Here is a 21,040-nt window from a genome sequence, read left to right on the forward strand (position 1 = left end):
TTAACTTCAGTGGATCACACATTAGATCAGCAACATTTGAAGAGCAAATCGAAGCAGTGAAATGTGATGGAACCAGAGATGGATTCACAAACAGGTGGAAGAGACAATGACAGGCAAGAAGAAAAGTTTGATTTTTAACATGTGGAGCTGATGAACATTGTATGAGCTTATTTAGAAACACACTTTCTCTAGTTTGAGTGGAACAACCATTTAGCATCAGTGATCAATCAGCTGCTGACTACACACTGCTAGTATTAGTACTAGTACTGCTTATAGTTGCAGGACCAGGAAGACTGGGAGCTGTTGGAGTAGCAATAGAAAAAGTAAACAGAGTACAAGTATTTGTAGTACAACTTATTGAAGTGTTCGCCCACGGACCACAGGGTCAGTGGTTCGATCCCCGGGCCCGGCTATATGTCGAAATGTCTCACCAAGACATTGAACCTCTAACAGCCCATTCCCATCCCCAGCTATGCAGTGCCGGTCCAAGCCCGGTAGAAATTGGGGAGGGTTGCGTCAGAAAGGGCATCCAGTGTAAAAACTGCCAAATCAACGTGCGGACAATGATCCGCTGTGGCGACCCTGAACACACGGGAGAAGCCGAAAGGACAAAAAAAAAAGCAATAGTAATGAAGTACCTAAATTGCTGTAGTACCAGTACTGAGAAACAGGGCAGTACTTGAAGTTCTAACTGAAGTGGTAATAATCGTAAATCCTGTAGGAGGAGAAGTAGCAGCGGGAGAAAACTTAATATAAACATTAGTACTTGCCGGAGAAGTATTTTAGTAGAAGAAATGTATGTAGTAGTTGCAGTAATGGTTGTATTGCTTATAGTAGCTATAGAAGAAGACAGAGCATTAGAGCATTTCAACTACAAGTGTCCACAAAGAGCTTGTAAAATTACTGACAGAAAACAGCTGTTACTGCGCCCACACTTTTTCTCACAGGGTACAACAAATATACACAAACACTATGGGGTTTAGGGAACCGACAACAGTTTTCTTCTCCTCTACTTTTCCTCTTATCCTCTTTCCCGCTTCGGTTTATCCCACCCACCTCAAACAGTATTTGTACCAAAATAAAAGAAATGGATGTGTCGGTGTACACTTGGAACAGTGAACATTCAAAATTATACAATTGTGAACATTCTCCAGAGAGAGAGAGGAAGGAAGTGGAGGGGGGTGTATAACATTTTTTAAAGCAAGTGTAAAAGTTGTTGTGGAGATGTGAATGCACATAGTTCAGTATGAGGAAAATAGAAATGGTGATGGAGGAACTTACGGAGAGGAAACATTTAGTGCCTCAATGATGGAAGTGGAACAACAACTAATGTGACAACTGGTATAGAGTCAGTCTTTGAGCTGATGTTCATTTCTGATACACTGGCAGCCAAATGCACATGGGAAGTTGTTAAAGAAACGACAATAGGAAGTGATCACGACTAACAAGAATAGGTTTGAATATAGTAACTATGATGGAGAAGGACGACACTAATGGTTTTTTCATAGTGCAAACTGGGACACACTGAAATATATTAGTGGTCAAGAAATGTTAATGAACTAAATGGGAAGAAGAAAGAAAAGGACCAAAGGACCAGGTTCTATAGAATTCAAAGGAAAGTAGGAGACATGAGATGCACAGGGACAAACAGGACAGATGAAACAGTCATGTGAAGACTCAGATTTGGACAAACTGGACTGAATAGGACATTGTTCAGAACAGGTAAGCACAACATAGGCAAATGTGACAAGAAGAGACCATGGGACACGTTCTACTGTCAGAAATATGAAATGAATTAAAGACAATTAGTTTGATAGAGAAGATATGAGTTCCTTTGTTTGTAATAGAGAATATTATGAATTAGAGTCCTGATCCACACTCATCAACTGACACTTGACAATTAACAAAAGAAGTTACCGCGAGACAATGTGACATCACGAGAGTTTTGAGTGGAACGCGGCAGACACAGAGTGGAGAGCTGCTGGATTTCATCAACAAGAACCAGATCAGATTAAAACAAACTATTTACGAGATCCAAAACACAGCCGAGATGGAGGAGCAGAACCAGGACCCGGAGCAACAAGGCCGTCTCTGTCTCTCTCTGAGTGTGTGTGTGTGTGTAACATCTCTGCGCCTGGGCCTCACAGCCAGACTTTTTTTTTTTGTTTGTTTTTTTCAGATATGTGTCGCACTCAGCTCATCAAACAAATTTTAACATTACACAAAGATAGGCTGAGTATGTACAGAATGCAGTTTTTAAATGGTAAAAGGACCATGCAGGTTTGGATAGCGATCTGAAAAACCCTGACCCTAAAAACTGGTTGCTCCTTCTGTGGCAACAACTGGAATGCAACAGTTTTGATAACTGGCAATGAGTCCTTCACATTGATGTGGAGGAATTTCGGCCCAGTCGTCTTTACAGAATTGTTTTATTTCAGCTACAATGGAGGGTTTTTGGGCATGAACTGCCATTTTTTAATGTCATGCTACAGTATCTTAATCGGATTTAAATCCGGACTTGACCATTTCTAAACCTTACTTTCATTGTATTTGAGCCAATCAGATCAGTTTCGGATCATTGTCCACACTGATCAACTCTCCCATGGATGCCAATTTTTCTGTCTCTTTCCTATTGTTGAATATTAAGCACTGACATTAACTGAGGCAAGTGAGGTCTGCAGTTCTTTAAAAAGCTTTAAAGAGACGGTGAGTTGTCGTCATGCTCTTTGAATAATTTTGGTAGGCCGGCAACACCTGTTGTGTGGTTATTCAATTTATTCATGAGCAAGGGACCGGGGGCAATTACTTTTTATACATAGGGCCACGTAGGTTTGGACAGATAATTTAAGTGAAATAATCATTTTATCTTTGTGTAATATTAAAATTAGTTTGATAATCTAAATGATGCATCAAAGTGTTACAATTATGCAAAAGAATATCAGCAAGGGGAAATACATTTTTACAGCACTGTAAATTAATGCCAATAACTCTTTCATGTACTTTATTTTGCGTTGAGAAGCAAAAGAGGAGAAAAACTCTGGATGAAGTTAAAATTAGCATGGAATATTATTTAAGCTACAGTGCAAGATGGAAGTGGGTTATAAAGTCGTATGGTATTTATAGTCTCGAGGCTGTGGCCGTGTTCCACCTCCACCTCTGCTGTCTGCTGCAGCTGCCTTCCCTGTTGCTGCATGATCCTGATATCTGCTTAGTCATTATTGGTGGTATTAATAATATCTTTATTTATAAAGCACCTATCAAACAAAGTACAAAGTGCTACAGTAAAAGGAAACAATAAAAATAAATAAAATCAAGTTAAATATAAAATCAAAGAAAAGAACAATGTAAAATTATATCACATAATATAGATAGAACATACTAATAAATAACAAATCACTGAATACTGGCTGTGTCCCTGATTATTTCAACACCCAGACTAAAAACAAGAGTGTGTTTCAACAGCTACATGTTGCTGAAAATTAAAAGAGTTCATTAGATTTAAAAGTTTAGGGACAATCTTTGAGGTTATAATTGCATATTTGTGATTTCATCCTTATATGTTTCACAGTCCTATTAGTGATTCTAACTGGTAGGTTGAGCTATGTAAACTAGCATCAAGATTATCTGAAACAGAACTAGCAGGGTGAGAGGTGAAAGAGCGGAAGAAATAACCTGGTTAGCAGGGTAATAATGGAAGTGAAGCAGGAGGAGCTGCTAACATGGAAGACAGATTCATGGCAGTTTTGTTTCCCAGTGCTAATCTGGAATAAGCATGGCTGGTAGCAGTTGGGAGGGGACCTAGATCAGTAGGAAACAAGTTCACAACTGCAAAGGCGAGAGAGCGGAAGCATACTGGAGCCAAGTGTGGAGGCTGAGGATTCTGCTGAAACTTCCTATTCCCCTATTTAACGTGGGAATAAGGCCCAAAATGAAAACAGACTTGCCACCTCGTACCTTGCCAGGTACTGAGAAAGGTGAACATGTCAATAAAATGCCTTCTTGTCAGCTCAGACTGTTGCACGAAATGTCAAATGACCCCACGTGGACAATCACTGAATGATGGAGGATGGGAGAGAGTTTAACAGTTCAGGGAGATTATCAAGAATGACCAGGACTGTGGCTCCCGGTGAGTAGCTGCATTGAAAAATCTAATGTTCCTGATGATGGAGTCTCCCCCTATTAATGGGGTTGGAGAGAGAAGAGGCTGAGGAGAGTCGCCACCGAGGCCGCGACTACCCCTCAAATTGTCGCAGGCCACCAATGGTGGGTTTACTTGACATTGTGATATCAGTCTCCTTACCCACAGTGTGTGTGGAGGTTGTAGGGTTTGTTGTTGGTTCAATACACAGTGTGTTATTAGCTTTAAACACCCACTGTGATATTGCAGTGCAGTAAATATGAAGCCTGTGGACAAAGAAACAGATCAGCCATGACCTGACATCATCAGTGTCAACATCATCAAACTGTTTTCTACTCATGTTCTCACTCACTCAACTGTAGAATTCGCAGAGCTGATATTTGTCCATTTGAATGAAACTGCTGAAGTTCATATTCACCACCATCAATTCTGCTCAGGTCACTGATTCTAAATGTTCCATTACTGGGAGTAAAGAAGGATCTGTGCTGTATCTTATTATACACAAATTTATTCTTATTCCAATAAATTATGCTTTTGTTGTTCTTCCACTGGAATTGTTTTCCTGCAGCATTGTCTATCACATGAAGAACCACAGCTCCTCCCAATCAAACATGAAACATAAAAACAGACCATTTCCTAAATTATTGTAAGATGAGAAAAAAAAGAATGTTATCGTTTTATCATCTCTAGTATCAGGTTCACTTACATCTGTGAATTTATCTTTATATAACCAAACATACACAGTGTTTACAATTTTTAAATTGTATTTTAGAAAAGTGTTGGAGTGAAGCTAACAAAGCGAATTAGAGAAGATACAGAATCCAGAGAGGAGCTCATCTGTCAGTGTGTGTCCATGCAGAGTCCAGCTGCACTGAGGACTGTCCCCTACTCAGAGGAGCAGGACACCCTAATCTCTCCCTTGGACAGACACTCGGAGACCAGCAGAACAGAGGACACGAGAGTGAAGGGGAAACACTCAAATGACTTATAAAATATCATATTAAAATATAACAGTTTTATTCTAATATAAAATGATTATTCCTCTGTAATACAAGATTGATTTTAAGATTTCAAGATTTCAAAATTAAAGTGTGGACAATAAAGTTACACAAAATCGAATTAAATGTGAAAGGACATATGTGTCCAGTATATTTTTATATCAAAGCACTGCATTGAGATTACAAACCATTTTGTTCCTTCTTCCATCCAGTATTATTGTTGTGTTCTTTATCCGTTGATATTTATAGATTTCTGAGGTGTTGCCCACCAGCTGAAGAAACATAGTTGCTCCCAAAGCTCCGTAACGCTGAGCTCCATCATGTCTGCCATCACAGTAGGTTTCCACACCTGTATCTCCTATTTCTGTAATGTACATTTTGAAGTGGAGGCCATAGATACATAGGAAATGCATTCAACCAAATATAGAAAACACAATGTGATGGTGTTAAGAGATAAAAAACTGAGATCTGAAAGTTTCTTCCTGTTTAAACTCCATGTTCCTGGATCTATTAAATTCTACAGTGACACTACATCACTACGACATTACATGCACATTCTTAATCTTTGTTATAATTCATCTTTACTGCAAATTTTCCAAACTTTAGCAATGAAATAAAACTTAAAATGTCACAAATCAGAGTAAAAAAAAGGAAAAAAGAAAGAAATCATCATGCAAAGATACACAGCAAAAAATTTGGAATAATTAAAATGATCACTGTTCAAAAGTTATGCTTAGTGGCAGATAATGTTGGACTTGATGATTTCATGTGTGGTTTTAACCCAAAAGTAAAGTAAAGAAAACAACACTTATATATGTATGAACTTTCATGGTTTGTGTGTAAAATCACAATGAAATAACCTCCTTTCTCCCTCCACCATCAGTGGTACAGTCTTGGTGAACTCAACACTCAGTATTAACTGTCTAAACACAATCGTCTCCTGATGGTTTGACAGTCTGCTGAGGTCGACCAGAAAACCTGACTTGGCCGTACTCCACCTCTGCTGTCTGCTGCAGCTGCCTCCCCTGTTACTGCATGATCCTGACATCTGCATAGGTCACTTCTTGTTCATTATCTTGCTCTGCCAAATAGAAAGAAGAAGTGACAATAAAGTGATTCTGATTCTGAAAAATGTTTTGTTTTGTACCTTTAGGTTTGTTGTTTTTCTTTTTAGTCTGAGTACAGATGACTGACAGCCCAATCACTAAGAGAAGAACCAGTGCTGTAAGTACACCAGCCACTACTGGCATATTACCTGTTTAAAGAATAAAAGACACAAAACAAACACAGATACATAAATAGCAAAATACAGGTGTGTAGAATATGAATTTGATGGGAGAACGATATGAATTAATTCACTATAGCAGATTTAGGTTTCACTTACTAATAAACCACTGGATATCTGAAGCAGTTTGATTGGAGATATTATTGGTGGTATTAGTGGTGGGTTTACTTGACATTATGATATCAGTCTCCTTACCCACAGTGTGTGTGGAGGTTGTAGGGTTTGTTGTTGGTTCAATACACAGTGTGTTATTAGCTTTAAACACCCACTGTGATATTTGTTTCCCATTGGAGGTGCAGTTAATAAATATGAAGCCTGTAGACAAAGAAACAGGATCAGATCAGCCATGACCTGACATCATCAGTGTCAACATCATCAAACTGTTTTCTACTCATGTTCTCACTCACCACAGTCAGGTGTCGTCTCTTCTTTGGAGACACTGCTGACATGATTCCTGACTGTTGTTTCAGAGCGATGCTGTTAGTCTCATTATTTCCAGAAAGGAACTCAGCATTTGTAAGTGTGTGTCCATCCAGAGTCCAGCTGTACTGAAGACTGTCCCCTCCTTCAGAGGAGCAGGACACCATCATCTCTCCCTGGGACAGACACTCAGAGACCAGCAGGACAGAGGACACAGGAGCTGAAAGAAACATCACATGACTTTTGATATTCTTCAGTTTCAAAGAATGAGACAGACACAGAATATGGACATATGCAGGACGTGTTGTGTATCATTAGATCATAACAGCATGTGGTTGATCAATGTTTCTAATTATTTGATAGGTAACAAAAAACAATAAAAAAACATATTTACCTTGAATAGACAACTGTAGAATTCTTAGAGCTGATATTCGTCCAGTTGAATCAAACAGGTGAAGTTTATATTTACCACCATCAATTCTGGTCAGGTCATTGATACTAAATGTTCCATTACTGGGAGTAAAGAAGGATCTTTGCTGTATGTCATTATACACAAGTTCATTGTTATTCCACTGAATTATATTTGTGCTGTTCTTCTTCCATAGGAATTTTTTTCCTGCAGCGTTGTCCAGCAGATGAAGAACCACAGTTCCTCCCAAAGCTCCATAGCATTGAGCTCCATTCTGTCTGCCATCACAGTAGGTTTCCACACCTGGAGATTTTGACATAGAATTTCTAAACATTTCTTACATTTCAGTTCCTACAATATTGACAGTAAAATTACATTGACACTGAATTGCTGCAAAATCCACAGAAAAAACAGTTATTGTTTTCTTCTAAAAGTTAAAAAGATCTGTGACCAGTGGTGGAAAGTACAAAGGTGTATAAAAGACGAATATTTTTGAATATTTCAATTTTCAAGTGAATGGCAGCTACAAAAACATGCTGAGTAAATTTGTCTACCGTTAACATTAATGAAGAGAATATCAGGGGAATATTTGACAACCCAGATAAAGTGTTATCATTTCTACAACCTTAATTCCAGAATGCAATGGAGGTATTTTTTTGACCTGTTGCCAACTTTTAATTCGTTGTCCAATGCTCCTCCATTTGTTTTGGATTTGCAGCAATTACTTTTCCAGCCTTTTGTTGCCCATTTTGCAACTTTTTTGAGATGTGTTGTTGCCATCAAATTCAAAATGAGCTAATATTTTTCATGAAATGGTAAATGTCTGAGTTTCAACATCGGATCTGTTGTTTATGTTTTATTGTGAATAAAATAAAGGTTGAAAAGGTTTGCAAATTACTGCATTCTGTTTTTATTTATTGTCTTTATTGTTTTTTACTTCTTTGGAATTGGGGTTGTAATAAACTGCATAATAATGATTTATTACTCCACTAACTATGATTTCAAATTAACCCACAGAAAGCTTTAAGTTAGTCAGAGAGTTATACAGATTAGTGGGAAACTAATCCTTTAAAAACAATGTTTTTATTGTATGAATTTACCCTTATGAACCATTTTAATTAAAAACTTTTAAGTGCTTTAAAGGCCTCAAGCTGTTAAATCATCAGTTTAACACAAAACATGTTATTTACACAAAATCAAATCAAATATTACATGTTTTTGAGATATTGAATCTAGAATCAGTAAGTAGTACAAAACAAACTCACCACTAGCGACACCGAGGAGCATCACCAATAGTCCAACCACAGCTTTCATGTCTCCTCACTGTTCAGTTGAACTTTCACAATAACCTTATTTAACAAGTATGGACATTCTACACTTAACTGTGTGAAACGTCTCCTGTTTGTGATCAGCCTCAGAAGAAATGTTGTGAGAACTGGTCTGTGAGGAGGTGAAAGAGGAAACAAAGTCAACATGGTCCCTCACTTAATCACACAAGACTAAAAAAAAGCCCAGGAAGTTGTCTTCTTCCTGTAGTTATTATTTCCTCCTTTCTGTAAGTTCTCTACTTATTATTCATCTGTTATTTTTCTGATACATATCTGACCTGATAAGCATGTAGTATAGAAACATTTATAATATTTATATTATTGTCACATTTATAATACTCTACCTACTCTAGCTTGAGTGTCTGCTGGTGCAACACAACAAGTAATTAAGTATGTGAGTAGGTTTATTTATATAGCAGCTTTTAAGAGTAGACGTCGAAAAAGTGCTTTACAATAACACGATGAGGAAAACTATACAGTAAAATAGAAGATTAAACAATAAAAGCATTAATAAAGGATAAGCATACATAGTTGCAGTAGCTCTGTGATGTAGGCAGGAGCCTGACTAGAAAAGTAATAATTTTGAACTGGATTCTGAATTTGATTGGAAGACAGTGTAAAGAAAACACAATGTGTGTAACATGAGATCGTTTGAAAGACTTAAATCCTGAACTTGGCAATGTGGTACTTAAAAAACGGGAGCGAATAAAGGATTTCATGTGCTGGTAGAAACTCATTCTGTATGGTAACTTAGTCCATGTACACGTTGAACAAGTTGTAAAAATAGACCCAGACTTTCTTTTACTTTCTGGACCAAAACAGGTGGGCAGAAAAAATAACTTCTGTTTTGAATTGAAAACATGGCTTGAGGTCATTGAGGTTAAAGGTGCTGTTGTAATACACTTTCATTATATTGTGGGGTGTTTTTACCTCTTGAGTTGTTTGGTATTACCTTTGAATATAACACAGTCAGTACAACACCATTAGTAACTATGATCTCAGTGCTAAAACATATTTGAAGTAACACCAATATGATAGTATTAATAAACCTGGACATAATGGCAGAGCAGTAATGATGGATTATAGCTTAAACACCTGTTCAGTAATAAATTGTTGCTGCTCTGCAATGTCAGAAAGGTTGGAAATGTAATAAATGTATTATCATCAGTGTGATTTAAAACTTCGACTGCTTTAAGCCGTCAAACTGATCTTCAACTTTTTTGAAAATGTTGCTTCATGTAAAATTGTTGTTATTGATGTCTGTGTCATTCTGACCATAACTTTAGTTTCTCGTTTATACAGGAAGCTCTGCAGGAAGCAGGAAGTGCTGAAAAGTAACACAATATGTTTCATTAGATTCTTTTGCTCATAACTGTTGTCAAAAGTAGATGCCAAAAATAACTCAAAGTTTGAGATTACATAGTAAACAAGAAGTTTGGTTTTAAAATGAGTTATGGAAATATTTAATTTGTTTTTGCACGGTCACAGGAAACAGTTTTATTTAGTGCAGATTAATGTTTAAACCACACTGAAACAACAACACTATTAAAATATTTTGATAACTACTAATTTTGTGGATTAGACTGCACATTTGATTTAAAATTAAAAGTTTTGTTTGGTTTGTAGAAGTAATTATATAAGGAACCAAGTAAGGAGACGGCAAGAGGATGTTTAAAGGAAGGAGTATTTATAAAGAAACAGGAAGGGTAACAACTAAAAAAATCACTCCATGAGGAGGGTGATAACTTACAGAACACACAAAAAGGTAACAACAGACTATACACCAACAGGATAAATGACAGACAGGACAGCTATTCAAACAACGGGATGCACACACACAAGACAGACACAGACACAGACACAAAGTATTGTAGAAAACCAGGAACCAGACAAGACCATAACTCATTCTAACACACAGGTAAGAGGATAAATTAACGGGGACTAATGAACAGACCGACAGGAATAAAACATAAACTAAACTAGAGGCAGAGGGAAATTAACAGGAGTAACTATTACATGGACCAGGGTAAAACAACCAGGCAGAGGATTAACTAATGCAAAAACGTAACAAAGCACAGACCAAAACCATGACAGAGCCAGACGGAGATCAGGCAGGATACTGATGGAAACAGACAGAATCCAAACTTGTGCTGAACGCAAATAAACTGAGTACATACACACACCAAACTGGCAGAGAACATTGGGGAGAGCAGGGTATAAGTTTCCAAATTGAAGCCTTAGCTTGACGCTCTCGTGTCACTCAGTCCACATCCACAAATCCACAGGACCACTCGATGAAATTGACATGTTTACTTAGACACACGTATAATGTGTAAATAACAGTCTTCAACATGCAGAAATTTCAACAGAACATCATTGGCACGAAACACTCAAAAACAAAAAAAGAGAGAGACGAAAGAAAGAGAGAGAGAGAGAGAGAGAGAGAGAGAGAAATCAAAAAAACTGTATGGCTCCACTGTCCTCTAATTTCCCCAAAAAACCCTGTTTTCGTAACCTGTCACCTGACTTCCCCTCCCTCTATTCTATCAGAATAAAAGTACTTATTTACTCAAAAATAACAATCATAGTTTCTTTCAGATATAAAGCATTTTGAAATCAACCAAACACAATTCCCATCAGAAAAATTAAACAAACTTGCTGAATATGGCAAATATTTCTTTCACTTATTTTAAGACTTTATCTATTAACTTAAATTGCTGTAATCAACCAAACATAAACTGCATTTAGGCTCCTACATTACCGGCCCCTAATTGTTATCAATGTCCTTGAAACAATTACTCAGATGTTTAACTTCAAATTAAACGAGCCTACATACTATGACAAAAAGTTAAATGTCACTTATTCAATCAAGTCTTCACTTTCTTGCCCAGTGTCAAGAGTACTTTCATTGTCCATAGTTTTAGAACTGTACATCAATTAGTTTTACATTCTTGTAGAAGACAAAGCTTTGTCACTGGACGACGAAGCTCATTGGTCTTGGTCTTGACCGTCACTTGACGCACCAGTCCTTTGTTATCTGGGAAAATCTCTACAATTCTTCCCAGTGGCCATGAATTTCTGGGTGCTGTGTCATCACCAATCAGCACCACATCGCCAACACGAAAGTTTCTGCCAGGTGAGCTCCATCGCTGACGTTCTTGTAGCTGCATGAGGTATTCTTTGCACCAACGTTTCCAGAAAATGTCTGCGAGATACTGAATTTGTCTCCACCTGCGTATTGCGTACTGATCATCCTTGTTGAAGACTCCAGGTGGTAACTCAGGCTTCACCTTAAGTAACAGGAGATGGTTGGGTGTTAAGGCCTCTAGGTCATTGAGGTCTGGAGATGCTTTTGTAATAGGCCTGCTGTTTATAATAGCCTCAGCTTCACACAGCAAGGTATGAAGACCTTCTTCATCCAAAGGTTGTTCCTTTACTGTGACATTCAAAATTTTTCTAACTGAGCGGATTAACCTCTCCCAGCTACCTCCATGGTGAGATCCAGCTGGTGGATTGAAATACCACTGAATGCCCCTTTGCTGTAACATTTTTAGGATGTTACTGGTGTTCCATTCCTTGAGTGATTTCTTTAACTCACTGTCAGCTGATCGAAAGTTGGTTCCATTATCAGAATACATCTCTCTTACTTGTCCTCTTCTGGCAAGGAATCTTCTAATGGCATTAAGACACGCATCAGTGTCAAGTGATGATGCTACCTCAAGATGCAAAGCTCGTATAGCAAGACATGTGAAAATAACCCCATATCTTTTTACTTTCCCTCTTCCCCTTTTTACCAGAAATGGACCAAAGTAGTCAACGCCTACTCTGGTGAATGGAGGGTCATCAGGCAAGACTCTGCATTTTGGTAAATCTGCCATAAGTTGCATACCAGTAGTTCCGTGCAGCCTTTTACATGTGACACACTTACTCAAGAATCTTCTTATGGCTCCATTTGCTCTGAGGATCCAGAATCTTTGACGTAGTTGAGCCAACATGTGATTCCGTCCAGAGTGAGCTGTAACATCATGAATGTGTCTCAGCACAAGCTTTGTGATGTGTGAATGCTTTGGCAAGATGGCTTGCTGTTTGGAGTCATCTGGCATTGCTGCTCGACTTAGCCTCCCTCCAACTCTTATGACTCCATCTTGAAGTACTGGGGCCAATTTATAGAGAGAGCTGCTCTTCTTCACCCTTTGATGTTTCTCAAGCATTATCAAGTCTTCTTTGAAACTTTGCCATTGACAGTATTTCAAGATCTCTTTTTCTGCTTCATTCAGATCTTCACAAGTTAGAGGTGTTCCTTTGAAAGTTTTCTTGAACTGTTTCATTCCATTATTTTCACTGGGTATGCCTGGCTTCTTTCCCTTTGCCGTCAGTTTCTTAAGCAAACCCTTCAGTTTCAAAAACCAGGCAACAGCACGCTTTAGTTTTGTCCAGGATGAGTAGTGGTTCATCAACTGGTCTACTGTATCTTTAGACTCCTGTACCTGAATGGCATGCACCTGATCTACCCTTTTGACTTCTAAGTCATCAAAATCCAACATTTTAGGATCTGGATTCTTGGGCCACTGATCTTGTGAGCTGAGCAAGAAATCTGGTCCTAAAAGCCAACTGTCACATTTTAGGAATGCTTCAACGGTTTGTCCTCTAGAGGCATGATCTGCTGGATTCAGAGTTGTATTGACATATCTCCACTGAGAAACCTGAGAGTAGCTCAAGATTACTGAGATCCTATTAGCAACAAATGTTTTGAACCTTGTGCCTTCACTGTTCAAATACTTTAACACAGCCGTGCTATCAGTCCAAAAGATCGATTCGTCAAGTTTTAGCTCAAGCTCTTTCTTCAGAAGCCTATCCATCTTGACTGCAACTGTGGCCGCAACCAATTCCATCCTTGGGATGGTTGGTGATTTTAATGGTGCAACCCTTGCCTTTGCTATCATCAGGTTGCATTCAACTTTACCACTTGCATTACGTAGCAGTAGGTAGCTTGTTGTTCCATAGGCATCCTCACTTGCATCAGCAAAATGATGCAGCTGTGCAGAGACTGGTGAACCAAACTGCCTTGTCTTCACACTTCTGTTGACTTCAAACTTCTCAAGTTGTTGCAAATCTGAAACCCACCTTGTCCAGCTCTTAATGACATCATCAGGTAGTTGTTCATCCCAGCTGAGTTTCCGCCGGCACAAATCTTGCAAGATTTTTTTGGCAGGCAGAACTATTGGTGCTAGAAATCCCAGCGGATCAAAAATAGAACTGACTAGGGAAAGCAAGCCCCTCCTAGTATGTGGTCGATCTTTGAGGTTGATCTTAAACTTGAACTTATCTGATTCCGCACACCACTGTATTCCCAGAGCCCTTTCCATTGGTAAGTTGCCTTCATCCAGATCCAAATTTTTAAACCCTTGTGCTCTTTCCTCCTCAGGAATTGAGTTGAGCAACTTCCTGCTGTTACTTGACCATTTTGTTAGTCGAAATCCACCCTTTGCCAATATACTCCTCATGTTGGAACACAGGGCGATTGCAGTATCTTCATTAGTGACTGACTTAAGACAGTCGTCCACGTAAAAGTTTTTCTTGATTGTCGTGGCAGCTTCTTGACCAAATTCATCCTCAAAATCTGTTGCACATTTCTGAAGTGCAAATGATGCAACACTTGGTGATGATGTAGCGCCAAAGATGTGGACCAGCATTTTGTGTTCAACAAGTTCCTGCTTGTAATTCCCATCAGGCCACCAGAGAAACCTGAAGAGATCTGTGTCTTCACTGCTGACTCTGACTTGGTGGAACATGGCCTCCACATCAGCCATGACCGCCACAATCTCCTGTCGAAACCTTAGGAGGACTCCTACCAATGAACTTGTTAAATCTGGTCCCTGCAGGAGTTGCTGGTTCAATGACCTCCCTTGAAAGCTTGCCCCACAGTCAAAGACAATGCGCAATTTTTGCTTGACTGGATGTCTGACTCCATGATGAGGCAGATACCAAGTTCTTCCTTCAACTGGTTTACTTTCAGCACTGTTGAGTTTAATTGCATATCCCTTTTTAAGGACATCATCCATATATGCAACATATTCCTCATAAAACTTGACATCTCTTGTGAATCTTTTCCTTAAGTTTAGCGCACGTTGCTCTGCAACTACTCTGTTGTTTGGCATGCACAGTGTCTGGCTTCTCACAGGAAGGCAAACACTGTAATGGCCATCCACTAGCTTTACAGATTGAGACATCATATTAAGAAACTGGTGATCTTCCTTGGACATTTCAAGATCTTCGTTTTGTCCAGCATCAGGAAAATCCTGCTTAAACTGCAGCTGCCAGAGCTCTTCTAGTCTAGCTACTGATATTCGATTTGCAGTCACTTGTGTCAATCTGTTTCCATCCATTATGCCACCTCCACTTCTGAGCGGTCCATTTACTGTCCAACCCAATATTGTTTTCACAGCGTAAGGTCCATTTTCCACACTGCTCACCACTTGTAGTGGCTCCATCGCCTTGGGAACATTTGCTCCTATAAGTAATCCGACCTCTGCTTGAATAGAGGAAAGTTTTACCTCCTTCAGGTGGGGCCACCTGTCAACATCCTCTTGGCAGGGGATATTGTCCTTAGTTACAGGAATGGATTCTTGTGAATACACCTCTGGAAGTCCAACAAAGTAGTCGCCATCCACGTTACTTACTTCTAGTCCAGTCACAATGCATGTGCTCACAACTGATTCACTTCCCATTGTTCGCAAAGAAATTTTTGTGCTGCGTCCATTCATGTTAAGTTGGTTCAACAGTGCTTCTGTAGCAAAAGTAGCTGAGCTACCTGGATCCAAGAACGCATAGGTCCTCACTGTCTTGGTTCCCTTTTCAGCCTTTACACACACTGGAATGATTGACAGAATACAATCTTCCTTACCGGCCCCAATGACACCAAAAGTTGCTTTCATTTGTACTAAGGCACTTGATACAGACTGTTGAGCACATGTTTCCATTGATGTTTCTTCTTGAGACTCTTTTGTGTTGATGTGCAATAGAGTAGGATGTATCCGGGAGCATTCTTGACATTGAACCTTGTCTTTGCAGCTGCTACTCATGTGACCATGTTTTAGACATGCAAAACACAGGCCTTTACCTTTCAAGAATTCAATTTTGTCCTTATGTGGCTTGCTCTTTAGTTTCTTGCAGACTGTAAGATTATGTTGTTCTCCCTTGCAGTAAATACAGGGCTTACTGATTGCATCCACTGGATTGGTCTGCATTTTCGATGTTGCTTGTTTATCATTTTCAGTCTTAACCTTGTTTTCCACTTTATGATCAACAACGGCTGTTGTGAACACCCTTTTAGGTTTGAATGTTTCTGTATATTGTGGTTTTGCCCTTTGTCTGACTGGGTCTCTAATGCTTGTAGTGGTGTCCTTAATATTTCCATAAAGTGGATGTAATATATACCTCACTTGCTGATTGACAAAGTCTACAAAATTCTTGAACTTCACTCTTTGCCTTGTTTTTTCTTGTAGGTCACAAGCATACTTTCTGAAAGTTTCTTTAAGTTTGTATGGAAGCTTATTAGCTAGTGCCTTTATGTTAGTTGTATTATCCAAGTCTTCCAAGTAATTAATATCTGACATTGCATTGGAACAGCCTGTGAGAAATAATGCAAAAGACTGTAGCGCAGCGCCATCTTCTGGCTTAATTGTCTGCCACTCCAAGGCCTCCTTTATGTAGGCTTCTGCTATCTTGTAGTCATCTCCAAAATACTCTTTCAGCATTTGTTTTGCTTTAGCATAACCTACTAAAGGTTCCATGTGAATGCAGCTCCTAACCAACTCATGTGGTTGTCCACTTGTGTACTGCAACAAAAATTGTAGACGATCACGATTGTCATCAGTACGATTTTCAATTCCATGCTCAATCGATCTGATAAAGGAATTATATTCAAGTGGATCTCCCTTGAACGTTGGAATGTTGATATCTGGGAGTAGAGACGCCTTGTGATTCTTTACAAGGTACTCTGAGACATTGACTTGCTGAGAAATAGCTTGGCACAGACTGTCAAGCACTTGTGCACCATTGTTTACTGTATTTAGTGCAGGCGAAGTCCGCTGAGGCAGTGGTGGATGCACATAACATCTGTTAGGTGTAGGTGAGGCGTACTGTGATGATGGGTGAAACGTAGTTTCCTTCTGAGTTTGACTAACATGATCACCAACTGCAAAACTGCTAACGTCTGTTTGTGCGTCTTCGTATTTTTTCAAAATGCCCATTTTTGCATCTGACTCAGCAAGAGCTGTCTGCATGGCATGCATTTCTTTCTTAGCTTTTATTACAGCTTCTAGTCTTTTTTGCTCAGCCACAAACTCTGCTTCTTCTTTTTCTATTGCCAACTTCTCCTCCAAAGCTGCAGCCTTTGCCTTTAAGGCAGCACGCTCCATTACGATCTTCATTGTGACTGAAGAAGATGTAGAAGAGATGCTTCCATGTTGTGATCTAGTCCTATTTGAGCATTTACTTGTTGACTTTGATGATGTAGATCTATTATCTGCATGTCTTAGTTGTCCTCCAGCTTCTTTGTCCAACTCAGAGCATTTCATCACATCTTTCATCCATCCTTCACATTTCCAAAAAAAATCATTCATGAATTTATTTTTTGGACCAAACCAATAATTCTGATCCTCCAAATATTCATCCTCAACCATAATTTGTTGCAACTGAGAGTTCAGGTCTGTAAATTCTTGCTGCAAAGAAGTAAAGTCAACTCGTAATTTATCTTTAACAATGTCAACATTTGCTTCATCCTCCATTAATTCCTCAATTTGCTCTACCATTCTTGTTAGTTGAGATAGCTTCTGTCTGCGTGCATTGACTTGACTATTTTTGCGTTCTTCTACAGCCTTCTCAGTCATTCTTACTTTCTGTTTTCCACAATCCTGTTTTTCCATGACCAGCAAAGGTTTCCACACTTAATTAGTAAAAATATGAAGGCTGATTAATGAAGCTTTACATGAGTATTTTCAACTTTGTCTCTCCTGTTCCCCCGTTTTGCTTGCAGGAGTAGCCAGTGCGCACGTTAACACCTTATGTAAGTTAGGTTACGTGATTTACGTAACAGCAATTTGTGGAGAAGCACGGCGAATTAAACTTACAGTTTGTTCTGTGCAAATTGTCCTTCCATCGTTCCATCTTTTCCAAACTCCATTTATCCGTGAAAAGCAAGTTTTTTGACTAATATAAGTTTCCAAATTGAAGCCTTAGCTTGACGCTCTCGTGTCACTCAGTCCACATCCACAAATCCACAGGACCACTCGATGAAATTGACATGTTTACTTAGACACACGTATAATGTGTAAATAACAGTCTTCAACATGCAGAAATTTCAACAGAACATCATTGGCACGAAACACTCAAAAACAAAAAAAGAGAGAGACGAAAGAAAGAGAGAGAGAGAGAGAGAGAGAGAGAGAGATCAAAAAAACTGTATGGCTCCACTGTCCTCTAATTTCCCCAAAAAACCCTGTTTTCGTAACCTGTCACCTGACTTCCCCTCCCTCTATTCTATCAGAATAAAAGTACTTATTTACTCAAAAATAACAATCATAGTTTCTTTCAGATATAAAGCATTTTGAAATCAACCAAACACAATTCCCATCAGAAAAATTAAACAAACTTGCTGAATATGGCAAATATTTCTTTCACTTATTTTAAGACTTTATCTATTAACTTAAATTGCTGTAATCAACCAAACATAAACTGCATTTAGGCTCCTATACAGGGTCTAAAAGGACAGGGGAACAGGTGAAACACATCAGGACAAAACGAGGGAGGTAAAGACACCAAACAGACTCACAGGAAGCGACACAGGAGGATCAACAAAATAAAAGCCAAAAACAGGAAATAAAGCTTGACAACTAAACTCGGGGACAGGACTGTGAGAGAAAGCAAAGAAATAAAATTTTACACTAATAATTAATGAAGTATTTATTCAGGCAAGTGCAACAAGTCCAGACAATAAGTCTGAGTGGATTTCTATAATAATACATGTCTGTCTCTGATCATAGAGTTACAATTAATAACCTTTTATATGCACAGTGATACAAACACCAACATCTTAGTTTAATAATCCCTGTTGTTACACTGCACTGACAAAAGAAATAAAAAAAAACCTGACAATAATGATGACAGGAACTCTTCAATTTAACAATGGAAAATAAATTCTACAAATAGTCAGTCATTTGTGGTGTTGCAGAAACTATTTTCTCGTATTTCCTTTTCTTCCAGTAAAAATAAGCAAAAATCAAAGCCAATGAAAGAACTGCCACTGCTGACTGCAAACCACATCGGAGCAGAGAGTGATCTGTTCAGACAGAGCAACAAAGACCTTATGTCAGCACAAAGACAGTCATATTAAGGGAACTATAAGATGTTAGTCTCCTGATCTTAGTGATTGTGACTGATGAAAAGTGTAACATCAATAAAATCAGTGTGTTTTGAACTGACACCAGACACCATGTGAAGCTAAGTCAGTACTATGACAAGTAGCATTTATGATTTTAGATAGAAAACAAATCAACTTTAAACTTACAGTGATATTTAATCATGACTTATTTTCTGGGGATGTTCATTCTCACCTTTACAGTCAGATATCGTCTCTTCTTTGGAGACACTGCTGACATGATTCCTGACTGAACAGACCAGGTTTCCTGAGACCTGTTGTTTCAGAGTGATGCTGTTAGTCTCATTATTTCCAGAGAGGAGCTCAGCATCTGTCAGTGTGTGTCCATCCAGAGTCCAGCTATACTGAGGACTGTCCCCTTCTTCAGAGGAGCAGGACACCATTTTCTCTCCCTGGGACAGACACTCAGAGACCAGCAGGACAGAGGACATGGGAGCTTGAGAAGACATGACATTTGATGTTATAAATGAATTTTGTTTGCAAATTACGTTTCTTATTCAAAACCATGAAGACACACAATGCAGAATTTTACAAAATGCTTATAAAATATATATCATTAGACAACATCTTCTTTTCTTTAATATCAATAATTCGCTAAATTGTGTATCATGGTTATGACATACATGTGGTTGATCACAATTTTTAATTTAAAAAAATAGACAACAGTAGAATCTGTGGCTGTAACATCTCTCCATTTGATTCAAAGATAACAAGATCATATTGACCCCCATCAATCCTGCTCAGGTTATTGATCCTAAATGTTCCATTACTGGGAGCAAAGAAGGATCTGTCCTGTATCTCATTATAATCAATGTGAGCATTTTTCCCAAATAATATCACTGATGAGTTCTTTATCCATAGGTATTTATATATTTTTGCAGCGTTGTCCAGCAGATGGATGTTTTTCTTTGTTTGAATATGTTTATTAATTTGTGAAATTTGAGCTTGTTGCAATTTAAAATCATCAATACTAATTTAACACTCAACACCAAATGTAATCTTAATGTGTGTTTGTGATCTACCGGATCAAGAATATAATAAGTGGCATAAGAAAAAAGAGCCCACCATGAGAGACTGCAAATAGCACTGAAATCAGTCCAACTACAGCTTCCATGTCTCCTCAATGTTCAGTTGACCCAGTCAGCAGATTACAGACAAACGTTATGTCTCCCGTTTGTCCTCAGCCTCAGAAGAAGACTGCTCTGTGGGGAGGAGAAAAAGGAAATGAATTCAACACAGTCACCTCTAAGGTAAGCACATAGGCTCAAGAAAGAATCCCACATGTTGTTGTCTTCCCATAGACATTATCTTTACTTCCTCATTCACTGTCATTTCTCTATTTTTTTTTTTGTTTAGTACACCTGGACGACCTAATATAACACAACCCTACAATAACACCTGTTTAAGTGTAAATTAAACAACATGTAAATTACTGAGGTCATTAATGTTCTATCAGACTTTTATTACATTGAGATTTTTTTTATTTTTGCCTGTGACACACGAGTGAGGCAGAATTTCAGAAACAGCCCTGAACATAACACAGTCCAGTTGACTATCACCAACTATGCCCTTAGATAGTATAAACAAAATATACAGACATTATAGAAGTAACCACAATAGCTTTTACAGATGTTCTTTCAGTTTTAAAGTGAACAATAGCTGTAGTTTCCACCAAGATAAAAAAGAAAATTTGGACCATTGGACCAAGAAAACATTTTTGCTCAGTATAATGTAAATCTCTACAAGTTTTTGTGAAGCTGATCTTTAACTTTTTGACACTGTTGGTTTATGTGAAGTTGATGTCTTTTTCATTCTGACCAAAGATTTAGATCCTCAGTTATGCTGTAAATTTAAAAACTAACACTTACAATATAATACAACACTTTGTTAAGTCCTTGTTTGGCACTTGAATAACTGTTACCGGCTCAACATTTAACAGTTTCATCCTCCTCTGTCTCGATGTGTCCACTCCTTCGATCATGTTGTTTAAAACAACTAAATAAAAACAGATCAACACTATTAAA

General features: G+C 38.4%; 1 protein-coding gene across 4 annotated transcripts; it reads right to left on the reverse strand.

The window, feature by feature from the left end:
- Positions 1-4,800: 4,800 nt before the first annotated feature.
- Positions 4,801-18,324, reverse strand: LOC137133775 (uncharacterized). Of its 4 annotated transcripts, XR_010915288.1 has the most exons (7): positions 17,710-18,324; positions 8,516-8,690; positions 7,236-7,553; positions 6,829-7,061; positions 6,617-6,736; positions 6,284-6,391; positions 4,801-6,217 (listed from the first exon to the last, which is right to left on the reverse strand). XR_010915288.1 is itself a non-coding variant. In XM_067517684.1 (6 exons), exons 2-6 carry the CDS (start codon positions 8,562-8,564, stop codon positions 6,194-6,196), a joined length of 744 nt encoding a protein of 247 aa, XP_067373785.1. In that variant the 5' UTR covers positions 8,565-8,690; positions 17,710-18,324; the 3' UTR covers positions 4,801-6,193. The 4 variants fall into 4 exon arrangements, 2 of the variants coding, with proteins under 2 accessions (XP_067373785.1, XP_067373786.1); XR_010915287.1 differs by having other exon boundaries at positions 4,801-6,391; positions 6,521-6,736; XM_067517684.1 differs by lacking the exon at positions 6,284-6,391.
- Positions 18,325-21,040: the final 2,716 nt, after the last annotated feature.

Source organism: Channa argus, chromosome 10 (assembly GCF_033026475.1).
Source record: "Channa argus isolate prfri chromosome 10, Channa argus male v1.0, whole genome shotgun sequence".
Taxonomy (NCBI): domain Eukaryota; kingdom Metazoa; phylum Chordata; class Actinopteri; order Anabantiformes; family Channidae; genus Channa; species Channa argus.